Raw genomic sequence first — 12,085 nt, 5'->3', positions numbered from 1 at the left:
TCACGTGCATCAGAATCACCCCGAATACTTGTTAAAACACAGATTCCTGGGTCCTGCCCGCAGAGGTGCTGATTCAGTTGGTTTAGAAGGGCCCAAGAATTTGCATTTCTAAAATGTTTCCAGGTGATGCTGAAGCTTCTGGACGTAAAGACCATCCATTGAGAACGTATTTCCTCCCCAGCCCTGGGCCCTTCAGCCCCAGAGCGCTGCCCCGCCCTGAGTGGAAGGAAGCTGAGCTCCACCCCAGAGGGGCGGGGCCCTTTAAGCTCCGCCCTACGCAGTTGGCCCGGTTATCATTGGCTGGGAGTGCAGGGATCCCCTGCGTCACAGTGCCGTGCGCTCGCCGTCCAGAACGCCTGGGGCGGGGGTCTCCGCACCTGCGCAGTGGAGCTGGGCGCTCTCCGGGCTTGAGTTTCTAAGCGTCGGGTCCCGCCTGCGGGCTACCGGATGGCGGAACCCCAGGCGGAGTCGGAGCCCTTGCTGGGCCGGGCCCGCGGCGGTGGCGGCGACTGCCCGGCGGGGCTGACCACTTGCCGCAGCATCCAAGTCGGCCCTGGTGAGCCGCCCGGACCCGGGAAGGGGACTGGTCCGGGAGACCGGGGTCGCGCGTGGGGGTCCCGCTGTCGCAGCACCCAGCGTCCTGCCGGGCGCGCCCCCAACAGGTTCGAGTCCGAGCGGGGCCCAGGTCGCGCCGGGCGCCAGGGGAGCCGGTGTTCTGAGGGCGAGTGGGCTGCGTCCTGCGGACCCGGACCGGGGTCGGGGCAGAGCTGGGATCGCTTCCGTGTCGCTTCCTGCTCCCGACCAGCCCAGCAGAGGGGCCCTCGCCCAGCCGTGGGCAACCCGGAGGGAACCGGCCCTCTGCGGCAGGCAGGCGCCTTCCGTGTGCCCAGGCGGGCCCAGACCCCATACTTCCCGAGGGTCGCCTGATTGACTCAAGAGAAGGCAGCACTTTGATTTTTCCCGTTTCTTCTGGGAAAAGCAGAGGCTCAGAGAGAGGCGTTACCCTACCCAAGGTCACACAGCCAGTAAGTGGCAGAAGTGGGATTCGAACCAGCTGGGAGCTAGGAGTCCTTTCTTTGTAGGGTGCCTTTCCCGGTCCCACCTCCTGTGGGGCTGGGGTGGGCCCCCTAGACAGTGACCGCTTCCCCACGTTGCTCTCCGCCAGCCCAGAGTCCCCTCCCCACTCCCTCCTGCCCTTCCTGTTTTTTGTCCTGGTCTGAAGATTGCTGAATCCCTCCGAGGGTGGGGTGCATCCGCCCCTCGCTGACACCAGGGGATTTAGGTTCTGGATTGGAGGTGGAAGGACCTTAGCTTCACTTTATAGATGAGGAAACTGAGGCCCAGAGAGGCCCTGAGACCTGCCCAAGGTCACAGCCCTCTGTTCTGGTGCGGCTGCTGCTCGAATCACTCTGAGAATTCACACCCGGCCGCTTCCCTCTCTGGGCTCTCCTTCTTTCCTCCTGTGCCTGGAAGGAACTGGGTTGGAATACTGGTGCCACCCACTGTCGGTGGCATATGCCCATCCATGGAGTAATGGGGGGCCAGCGAGGGGACCCTGACAAGAGATGAAAAACCAGAGACTGAGGTGGCCACCCTGTGCTCACCTCAGAAGCTGCCTCCAGGAAGTTCTTCAGGTGCTTCCTGGGACCAGTCAGAACGGAGATCTGCAGGGAGCAGCTCTGGCAGGCCCCTTGATGAGACGTCCAGCATATGGCAGCGTTCAGGGAACACATACTTTGTGTCTAGGGGTCTGGGCGCCTTTCTGGGGCTTCCCTGGCTGTGTGGCCTTGGCAGTTGCTTAACCTTTCTGGTTTTTTTTTTTCCGAGACAGAGTAACACTTTGTCACCCAGGCTGGAGTGCAGTGGTGCGGTGTCAGCTCACTGCAGCCTCCACCTGCTGGGTTGAAGCGATTCTCATGCTTTAACCTCCCAAGTAGCTGGGACTACAGGCGCCCGCCACCACGCCTGGCTGATTTTTGTATTTTTAGTAGAGATGGGGTTTCACCATGGTGGCCAGGCTGGGCTCAAACTCCTGATCTCAGGTAATCTGCCTGCCTCGGCCTCCCAAAGTGGTGGGATTACAGGCGTGAGCCACCGTGCCTGGCCCCCTGCTTAATCTTTCTGAATCTCAGTAAAAGGGAGATAATACTAGGGACTGCCTTGTGGGCATTGTGAGGATTCAGAGAGCATCCAGAGTTTGTCCTCAGCACAGGGCCTGATGGACAGGGGTGGGGGCCAGTGGTCATCCTGGGTAAGCACCGTGATCGTTGCAGGTCCTGGCCCTGGCAGGTGAGACCTGCTCTGCTGGGCAGTGTGGCTGACGAGAGGAGGCTCTCAGGGTGCGCTCTTTGTCCCTATGCTGTGGCCTCAGCCAGGGCTTCTGAGAACGTGGACAGGACGCTCTGTGTTCCGAATCTCCTTGGCCAGGGTCCCCAGCAAGACTGGTAGACTATGGAGCCATGGAGACTCTGAAAGGCTCATTCAGTCTCCGTGCCGGGGCCTGTGCCAGACTTTGAAATGAAGGCCCTGTGCTCTGTTTTGCAAGTCCTGTGGTTGGTCTCTTGCCAACGGGTGGTGGGGGGCTGCTGCTGTGGGCGCCCCGAGGACCCCAGTGGACCCTGCTGTCGGGTCCTTTTGACTTAGCCCCACCTGACGGGGCCGGGGTCAAAGGTTGAGGACAGTTGTTTTCTGTTGTTTCTGGGTCAGAAAATCACACTTTCACTGATTACCAAAAAAGAGGACAAGGGATTACAATGCTATAGAGGCTTTCAGAGTAACTGAGTGCTTATGCTTAGCAAAGTACTCTGGCTATGGTAAGTTGTTCAGTCTGTACTTAGCTCCTACTGGGTGGGGGTCCACGAAGACCTGGAGCACCGAGAGGTTAAGGGACTTGCCGAGGGTCACACAGGATGCTGGTCAGGACCCTACACAGGTTGTGCAGCCTGGAGCCTGGAGCAAGAGGGGAGCGGGAGCTCAGACCTGGATGTTGCGGGGCAGAGACTTGGGTTAGGAAGCCGGGTCAAGGCCTGGTGTGCTGGATGCAGCGTCTCAGCCCCTATTGTCCTCTGTGCCCTGCAGAACCCTCCAGCCCCGGTAGGGTGATGGTGTGTGGACAGGTGATTGCCCTCCGGGGTAATAAGCTCAGGGCGGGGCGAGCTGCCCCAAGGGAGTTCCTGGACACCCCCCCCCCCCCCCCCCCCACCGGGGCGGGGTGCTCCTGGCAGAAGCAGCAACTGAGTAAAGGGTTGGAGGCTTTGGAGAGCATGGCCTTGGCAGAGCCAAGTTCAGAATGAGTGGCACAGAGGATTGAAAGACAGGAGAGGGGCGGGCCGGCAAATGTGGGTACCTGCCGTGCCAGGCCAGGGTGGAGTGTGGGCCTGGAATAGTGGGGACCCAGGGGAAGCTGTGATGTGCTTCTGAGTGTTTGAAGCAAGATTCTCGGGCTGTTGCAGGGTGAAACGGAGGATGGCCAGACCCAGAATTTTTAAGCCAGCAACCAAAAAGCCAGGCGAAAGGCAACCACAAGTGCGGGATGGTTCCAGGGGTGCCCACCACTGTTGGCCCGGGATGGCTGGCCTGGTGGATGTGAGCACTTTGCATGGTCCTGGGGCTAGAGTGAGCCCTGGAACTCGGCAGCTTGTCTCTTGTCTAAGAAACTTGTATCACTAGATCTCTCCTGGTAGAGATTCTGTCTTCTCCCAGGGAATTTGGTAAGGTGGGGGCCTTTCAGATCACCTGGCCCCCGGGCTCCCCTCGGGGCTGTTCATTTATTCCTGGGATAAATCAGCTTTGAGTCCTGTGTGCTTGAGTTTTGGGCTCTGCAGATACAGCAGGGAACAAAACAGTGTGGCTTCTGTTCACAGTGATCCCAGGATGTGCTCAGGGGACATAAACAGTAGCCACTTTCAGAGCTTCCCTGGGGAGACATTCGGCTGTCCTCAGGGTGGGTCTCGTGGCTGTGCACGTGGGTACCAAAGCCTCAGGGAGGGAAGGCTCTTGCTTCCGGCAGTGCAGCAGGGCCAGGCAGAGCCAGTGGGGTTCCGGTCTCTTGCCTCTGTCTGGGACCCCCACATCTCTAATCTGTCCGGGGCCCAGCTGCCTCTACCTCATGCCCCCAAGCAGGAGCCCCAAGGACAGGGGCAGCTGCCTCCCTAGGGATGGCCAACAGAGTGGGCGGGTCATGGCCTGGACCTCTGCCCAGGGACCACGACCTCCCGAGGCCTCTGCTGCTGCCTCCCGTGTCACCACATTGTCTTGGTGCAGCTGTGGGCCCCGAGGGGCCAGGTGTAAAAGCCAAGTCTCAACTGAAAAGGCAGCTGCTTCGCCCTCTCCCCGGGCTGGGAAGTGTCAGCCTCTCCGGGTTCCTCAGTTGCTTTGGGTTGAGCGTTCCTTCTCCCTTGGCCTGCTGAGGAGCAGCTCTGCAGCGAGGCCACAGAGGTGGCATGTGCCTGCGATGCGGGTGGGTGGCCCGGGCCTCCCGCAGTGGCTCAGTGACTGACCAGATATGCCTGCTGGCTGCTCCATGGCGGGCGAGAGGCTTGTGAGCCGGCCAGGGTGCTGGGCCTTGGCTTCTGTGCCGCCTGACTTTTCCTGAAGGCCCCTCCTAGTCAGGAGCCACTGCCGCCTTTGCCCAGGCCTGTCGGGAGGCTCCACCCTGCTTGTGCTGTTGGTAAAGGCGGGCGGCCACCCTTCACCACAAAAGGCATCTGCAGAGGCTGGGGGACTCGGGCGTTCCCAAAGCTCTGACCCTGGGAGTGATTTGGGTGGGCTTGCCTGGGCCCATGGGCCGGGACAGTGAGGGGATGGAACGTGGGTAGCTCTCATGAAGCCTCATGGCGGTGCCTTCGGGTTCTAGATGCCAGTTCTCCCTGTGGGTGTTGAATCTGAGGTCTAGTTTGATGGGGGTGGGACACTGGGTGCAGTGTCCTGGCTCATGAAGGCTGTGCGGGAGCCAGGGTCGGGCCAAGCAGAAGAGGGTGACAGCAGCCCCGTGTACCGAGTATGCTTGGGGAGTGTGGCAGGGGGCTGTTGCCCTCCTGCGTTGCACCTCCCAGTACCCTCTGGGGAGCCGAGTGGGTGGCTGTGAATAGCCCTACTTGGCAGAGGAGGAGCCAGCCACAGCCTTCCTGCTAGCACGTGGAGGAGCCGGGCTCTGAACCCCAAGTCTGGTGCTGGGGCCCTGCAGGACGCGCTGCTTCTCACGGGCTTGCTGGGTGTGTGTGCTGCAGGCGGAGCCGCTGTGCCCTGGGCCTGCCCTGCGCACGTGATGCCGATGCCGAGGCACTTACCTGGTTTGGTCCCTGCCCCGGGCAGGCACTTGCAGCCCCACTGCCGGGTGGAGTCATCTCTTTACACATGGCCTTGGGAGGAACTGCAGGCGGCATCTTTCCTCGATCCCGGGTGTCCTGGAGGGTGAGGCCATGTCATCCTGCTCGGTCACCTGATGTCCCCCTCTGCCTGCAGGTGCCGCGGCCAGGTGGGACCTCTGCATTGATCAGGCTGTGGTCTTCATCGAAGATGCTATTCAGGTCGGTGGCATCTGTTCCCTGTGGCCTGACCTGGGGGGTGGCCACCCTCCAACTGGCTCGCCCCTCCAGGGGTAACTGACTGGGGCCAAGGCCTCCGTTGCCGGACCGTAGGTTAAGAGAACTGAGGGTGGAGCCTCTGGGCACGGCTCTCCGTCAGTCCCTGGAGGACTTGTTTTCTGCATCCTGGACGCATTTGCTGCTTTGATGCACTGTGTTCCGAGGCCTGTTGGGGACCACCCCGTTCTAGGTCCTGGGTGGGTGGGGGTGTCTTGGAGGAATGCATGGCTGCACGGGGCGTGGGAGGGTCAGCCTTGCACAGAGAAGAGAGAGCCTCACGGGCAGACACAGGCATGGCTGTGCCCTCAGCAAGTGTTCCCTGAGCGTTTACTCACACACCCACCTGCCCTGGGTGTGTGGCCTGTGAGGTCTTGTGTGTTGGGCAAACCTCATGGTTTGTGATGGTGTGGGCCTGCTGGGTCAGGGCCGGCCATGTCCACACGCTGAAGCGTCTGCTGTGATCCACAGCCTGAGACTCGGGCCTGTCTCATGTGTGGGGCTTGGGTCACGGCCCACCCTGCATGCACCCCTGTCATGCCTCATGTGACTTTTTGCTTCCAGTACCGCTCCATCAATCACCGGGTGGATGCCAGCTCGATGTGGCTTTACCGACGATATTACTCGAACGTATGCCAACGGTGAGAACGCACCCATGTGGAACTCAGGGTTCCTGCCGGCTTGCGTGGCGGGGGAGGCTGGCCCCTACCTGAGGATCACCTGGTCTCAGGGTCCAGGCAGGCTCCCCGTTACATAGATAGGGCGGTTACCATCGTCCTCTCTGGAAAGGAGACGGCCTGTGATGGAAGGCTCCCTCGACAACAAGGGTTCCTTTCTGGAATGCTGGGGTTAGCCCTCGGCAATGGAGCTTTGAGCAGGTTCGTGATCTCCCCAGTCACGAGTGTCCACGCTCAGGCAGCGCCAGCTCCCGCGCTTCGGACCGGGGAAGCTCCTGATCAGCCTCTGGGCCCCGAGGGCTGCCGACTCCTGTGTTTTCATGTTTCTGTTCCCTTTCCAGGACTTTGAGCTTCACCATCTTCTTGATCCTGTTTTTGGCTTTTATCGAGACCCCATCCTCGCTCACCAGCACGGCGGATGTGCGCTATCGCGCTGCCCCGTGGGAGCCGCCCTGCGGCCTGACCGAGAGTGTCGAGGTGCTCTGCCTGCTGGTCTTTGCGGCCGACCTCTCTGTGAAGGTGAGGCGGGCGCCAGGCCCTCTACATGCTGCCCCGGCCTCCCAGCGCCTGGCCGCTGCTGTCCTGGTTTATTGCTGATTCTCTGGAGCGAGCTGCCTTTTCCCCAGACTTTGTACTTTGACCCTGTGAAGAAGGCACACTTTCTTGGACCAGCAAGCGCCTGAGGCAGAGGCTGTGTCAGCTGCCCTCCCACCCCACCATGCAAACCCGGTGTGCCGTCAGCTCTCCTCCCTCCCCACCATGCAAACTGAGGCCAGTGTGCCCTCGTGGGTGGCGCAGGCTGGCAGCGCCTCTGAGAACGGTCCAGGGTCTGTAGTGCTGCTGTGAGGAGAGGTCCCAGGTGAATAAGTGAGGCCCAGGTGGTCCCTCCTCAAGGCTCACCCTGCCACCCCAAAGAGAAGAGGAGAAGAGGCGGGCGTGGGGCAGAAAGGGGTTTCTGGTGCACACAGCAGCTGCTGCACGTTTGACTCTGGATTCTGCCCGTGACGCACGTCCTTCTAGAAGCTGGAGGTGGGGCTTTGGTGCTCACCTAAGCTTCTGAGCCTCGTCAGAGCCTTGGTGACTTTCCAGGGAGGTGCAGGCCACGTGTTCTATTTTTGTCAAACAGTGATTCCAGTGCCACGGTCTCAGGAGCCCCCACACCCCTGCCTATGGTGTGAGATCAGGCCCTGGCTGCAGCCTTCCTCAGCGCCAGCCCTGCCACTCCTCGGGCTTGGGCTCACGTGGCCTCCCGGTCGCGTGGGGCCTCTGCCCGGTGCTGCCCTGTAGTCCCTTATGGGCAGGGCGGGCTGTGTGCTGACCAAGGGTTGTGGCTGGATGCTGGGGTGTGTGATTGCAGGCCCCGGGCAGTTTCTCATTTCTTCCTTTGTAGCTCCTCATGTGGTTAGCAGGTCTGGGGGTTTTTCAACTGGAACTGAAACTGGCAAGAGGTTGTTAATAGCGGTTTTTGAATGGTTGGTGTGTTTGAGATGTGTCAGAAGGTGAGAGAGGGTACATCAGCAAGCCGTGACCTCTGGGGGCTGTCTTTTATTTATTTATTTATTTATTTATTGAGACAGAGTCTCGCTCTGTTGCCCAGGCTGGAGTGCAGTGGCGTGATCTTGGCTCACTTCAACCTCCCCCTCCTGGGTTCAGGCGATTCTCCTGCTTCAGCCTCCCCAGCAGTTGGGACTACAGGCGCGTGCCACCACGCCTGGCTTATTTTTTGTATTTTTAGTAGAGACGGGGTTTCACCGTGTTAGCCAGGATGGTCTCGATCTCCTGACCTCATGATCTGCCTGCCTTGGCCTCCCAAAGTGCTGGGATTACAGGCGTGAACCACTGCGCCCACCCGTCTTTTATTTATTTATTTTTGAGACAGAGTCTCGGTCTGTTGCCCAGGCTAGGGTGCTGTGGCATGATCTCACCTCACTGCAACCTTTGCCTCCTGGGTTCAAGTGTTTCTCCTGCCTCAGCCTCCCAAGTAGCTGGGATTACAGGTGCCTGCCACCAATGCCCGGCTGATTTTTCTGTTTTTGGTGGAGGCAGGGTTTCACCATGTTGGCCAGGCTGGTCTCAAACTCCTGACCCTGAGTGATCTGCCTGCCTCGGCCTCCCAAAGTGCTGGGATTACAGGCGTGAGCCACTGCCCTCTGGGGACTTTCTTGATGATGGGAAATGGCAGTTAGGTAAGGGAAGAACAGACCAGACCTCACTTCCCAAACTGCCTTGCTGTAGCGGCGGAGACCCGCCCACTGAGCCGGTCCTCTTCTAGCCTTCTCCAGAATACATTCCGTGTCTTCTCAGCCTGCACAAGGTGGTTGGTTGCATAGGCAGAACAGGCAGGAGCCTCCTGTTACTGATGAGGACCCCAGGTTAGAGAGCTTCGGTGCTGCTTGAGGCTGCACAGTGAGTCCCTAGCAGGCTTGGGTGGGAGCTCGGGCCTCCTGACCGCTGCTCTGCATCCGGTGGGGACCACACTGTTGTGGGGGCACACCTGCTCCGGTCGTCTGGTCCCTGCGCTGCGCACCGTCATTCTCTGGCTGCAGGGCCAGTGTGTGGGGCTGCTTGCTGCTCACCCGCCCGTCTCTCTTGCAGGGTTACCTGTTTGGGTGGGCCCATTTCCAGAAGAACCTTTGGTTGCTGGGCTACCTCGTGGTGCTGGTGGTGTCTCTGGTGGACTGGACTGTGTCCCTGAGTCTCGTGTGTCATGAGGTAGGTGGTGAGGCGGCCCTGAGACGAGTGGAGAGCTCTGGGGTGGTGTGGGTGCAAGGCCCACAGGGATGCTGGGATGGAGCCCTGAGCCTGCCAGCCATCCTGCCCACCCGCCCAGCACTGCCCACCTCCCGGGGCACTTCTTCACTCGTTGGCCGGGGAGCCTCGTTCCCGTCTTGCAGATGAAGGTCCGGGGGGCTGGACAGGCACAGGGTTCTTCCTGGCTCACCCTGTTGGTGAGGGCGGACCTGGGAGTGAGCTCCAGGACTCTGGCCTCCCAGCTCTCCACTTCCTGGCTGAAGGCCTCGTCCGCCCAGCGCCCGATGAGAGCGCTACACCAGGGCCTCACCATGCCCCGTAGTCACAGGCCCCAAGCTCTGGGAGGCCTGACAGTGAGAAAGCCCCTCACCCGGCCACGCTCAGCTCTTTCCACCACAGCGTCTCGGTTTCCCCTCAGAGCACCCAGAAGCCCCGCCTGGGCTTTGGGAGAACAGAGCTGGCAGAGGTGGGTGCGGAGTCAGCAGGATCCACTGGGTCTTGTCGGGAAGCAGAGTCCCGCAGGTGCCCTGTGGAGAGAATGAACAGAGGGCCTTAAATAGGCGCTGAGAAAGCAACAGTGAAAGCAGCCCAGTGGAACCCAGAACCGCCGGAGCAGCCCCACCCGTGGGCAGGGCACACGGGGGAGAGATGGGGCTGTTAGCACCTGGAGGCCCAGGGGAGGGGCCCATAGAGCTGGGACCTTGCCCTCTGCCCTCTGGGAGGGGGTGCTACCCGATGGGCGCTGGTGCCTCTCAGAAGCTCAATGAGGTTGGTCCCAGCAGTGCTGATGGGGAGGCTGGGAAGCTGTGGGTGCAGCCGACAGGAGCAGCCTAGTGAGTGGTCTCCTGTCTCCGCCTGCCCCAGGGCCCTGCTGGCAGGACCTGGTGGGGAGTAGCCGCTGAAGAGAGCTGGAATGGGCGGTGTCGCGGCCACAGCGCGGCAGAGCGGAAGGGTGGCTGGAGGGCGGCCCCGCTGTGCTGCTGTGGGGCCTCCGTGGCCGCCTGCTTCCTGTCTCCCTGAGCCGGCAGCGTCCCAAAGCCTCCTCCCTGCACAGGAAGAGCCTCTCCCGTGACTGCCCCAGCAAGGGGAGCGGGGACGGCCCTCCCACCGCCATTTCTGAGTTACGGTCGTGGCAGCTGTATCATGTTTTGTAACTTATAGGCTAAATTGTAAGCCACACCAAGAATCCTTATATGAAATTAGGATGAGGGAGGAGACAGGAAAAAGGGACACAGGTTACAAGCAAGGAAGAAAACAAATAAAGGCCTGTTTTTGTACCTGGCCGTGGGCCCTTCCTGGATCTCTTCTGCCACCTGCTCTGTGCTCCCTTCACCTCCGCCAGCTCCCCAGCTGGCCCAGGCTTTTCACCTGGCACAGAGACTGGACCTTCCTCCCTGAGGGGCCCGAGTCCTTGGTGGTCCTGCCTTTGGAAGGCTGGAGTTCTCTGCTAACTTTTCCTATGGGACATAGGAGTAAGAGGTGCCCCAGAGGACCCCCACCCAGCCCTCCCTGCTGTTCTCAGTGTTAACGGCCAGCCTGCCCGCTCACCCTGCTGGCACAGCAGCCCTCTTCTCGTGAACAAGCTATGGTCCAGACCACTGGCACCAGCGTGTGTCCTGGTGGAAGCATCCCCACCTTGGGAGGGGATATTTCCAGACCGGGGACCCAGAATGGGCGAGGTGGGAGGTGGAAAGCTGGCCGTCCCCCTGGGCCTCTTCACCATGTTCACTCCCGTTGCCCTTGCCTGGGTCCCAGTGGGTCCTCGCTGGGGAGAGACAGCCCCGTCCAGTTGCCTCCGGTTCAGAGCCTGTGCTGTGCCCTGTGACCCGAAGCCGACAGCGTTGCTGAGTCTTCCTAAGGCTCTGGGACCCTTCCCGCAGCCAGCTACTGTGGGGCCGTGCCAGGGCTGCCCCAGCTCTTCCACTGGAAGCGGTATTTGCAGGGCTGTGAGTGGGACATAGTGCCCCACTGAGTTCATTCCCCAAGTTCTGGGATGTGCTGGCAGAGACGTTGGCAGATTGATAACCTGCACGCCTGTCTGTCCCGGGAGGACGGATGGGTGCTGGTTGTGGGCAAGGGCCCCTCTGTTGCCGGGGTCTGTCTTGGGCGGATGCCTGGCTCTGCCTCTGGCTGAGCGGCTGTGCTGTTGGCACGAGGCATGGCCTCCGTGTCTGTCGTGGTGGCCGATTTGTGTGTGGTGGAGGGAGTTAGGAGCAGGGTGGCTGAGGGAAGAGGCCCAGCTGCATCCACAGGACGCCTCGTCCTGGCCAGAGAGCCTCCTCTCCACGGTGCTCATGGTGGGCGTTCATGTGGGGCCTCAGCTCCTCATGCCACGTGCTGTGCAGAGCAGCTTGTTCAGGGCAGCTTGTTCAGAGCAGCCAGTCCACGTGCTTCCTCCCAGACCTCGTCCTCAGTCTTCCACCCTTCTCTTTCCATGCCCCGTCCTCCACCTGGGAATGTCCTCTTTCCAGTCCACGCAGGGGACCGCCCACTGCAGAGCTTTGCCTTCCGCAGCGTCTGTGCGGCGCTTTCTCGATGGAGGCTGAAATGCGCGTGTGCGTTTCTGGCTGGACCGGCCGTCACTCAGCATGTCTGCAAACCAGGCCTGAGGTTTTCCTCTGTGGCCAGCTGTCCAGTCATACAGAACTCCTGCAGGCACTGGGCGGCTTGCAGGGAGGACCGGGTGCCCCCAGCCTTGTGGCCAGGGGGGCTGGATAACACCTGGGCTGCCGGTCACTATTGGGTTTTGCTCATTCACTTTGTCTTTGCCAGAGCTGTTTGGACGTGGTTTGTCTTCAAAACCTTGGGTCTGAGGGTCCCAGGGGCTTGACTGGCATTGTGGTTGGTTGTCCTTGAAGGCTGGTCACCTGGATGTACCTTCCCATCCTCATAGAGGCCTCACGGCCCCAGCTGTCAAGGGAAGGCCCTCAGGGTTGGGCTGTTGCGTCTGGGGAAGCTGTGCTGTGGTCCGTGCCTGACTACAGGTGAGGGTGCAAGTTCCTGGGCGGGGGAGGGGAGCCAGCAGCACCTTCAGTGTCTGCTTGGCCTGTAGAGGGGGCTGAGAGAAGCCTCTGT

General features: G+C 60.8%; 1 protein-coding gene across 26 annotated transcripts in view; it reads left to right on the top strand.

Annotated features, from left to right (window-relative positions):
- The first annotated feature begins 314 nt into the window (after positions 1-314).
- TPCN2 (two pore segment channel 2) overlaps positions 315-12,085 on the top strand; it is a 39,110-nt gene continuing 27,339 nt past the window's right edge. For 20 of the 26 annotated variants that reach the window (XR_002725216.3, XR_002725213.3, XR_002725215.2 and 17 more), the window contains exons 1-5: positions 448-556; positions 5,464-5,528; positions 6,147-6,223; positions 6,601-6,778; positions 8,855-8,971. Coding sequence is in view for 19 of the 26 variants with exons in the window: in XM_023186200.3 (XP_023041968.2) it covers positions 448-556; positions 5,464-5,528; positions 6,147-6,223; positions 6,601-6,778; positions 8,855-8,971 (546 nt within the window). In the remaining 7 variants the exon portion in view is untranslated. Of the gene's footprint in view, positions 557-982; positions 1,026-5,463; positions 5,529-6,146; positions 6,224-6,600; positions 6,779-8,854; positions 8,972-12,085 lie in introns of all 26 variants that reach the window. The other 6 variants (XM_023186202.3, XM_023186201.3, XM_023186190.3 and 3 more) reach the window with 6 other exon arrangements.

The sequence above is a fragment of the Piliocolobus tephrosceles genome, chromosome 13 (assembly GCF_002776525.5).
Source record: "Piliocolobus tephrosceles isolate RC106 chromosome 13, ASM277652v3, whole genome shotgun sequence".
NCBI classification, from domain to species: domain Eukaryota; kingdom Metazoa; phylum Chordata; class Mammalia; order Primates; family Cercopithecidae; genus Piliocolobus; species Piliocolobus tephrosceles.
This window is presented reverse-complemented; position numbering and strand designations above follow the sequence as displayed.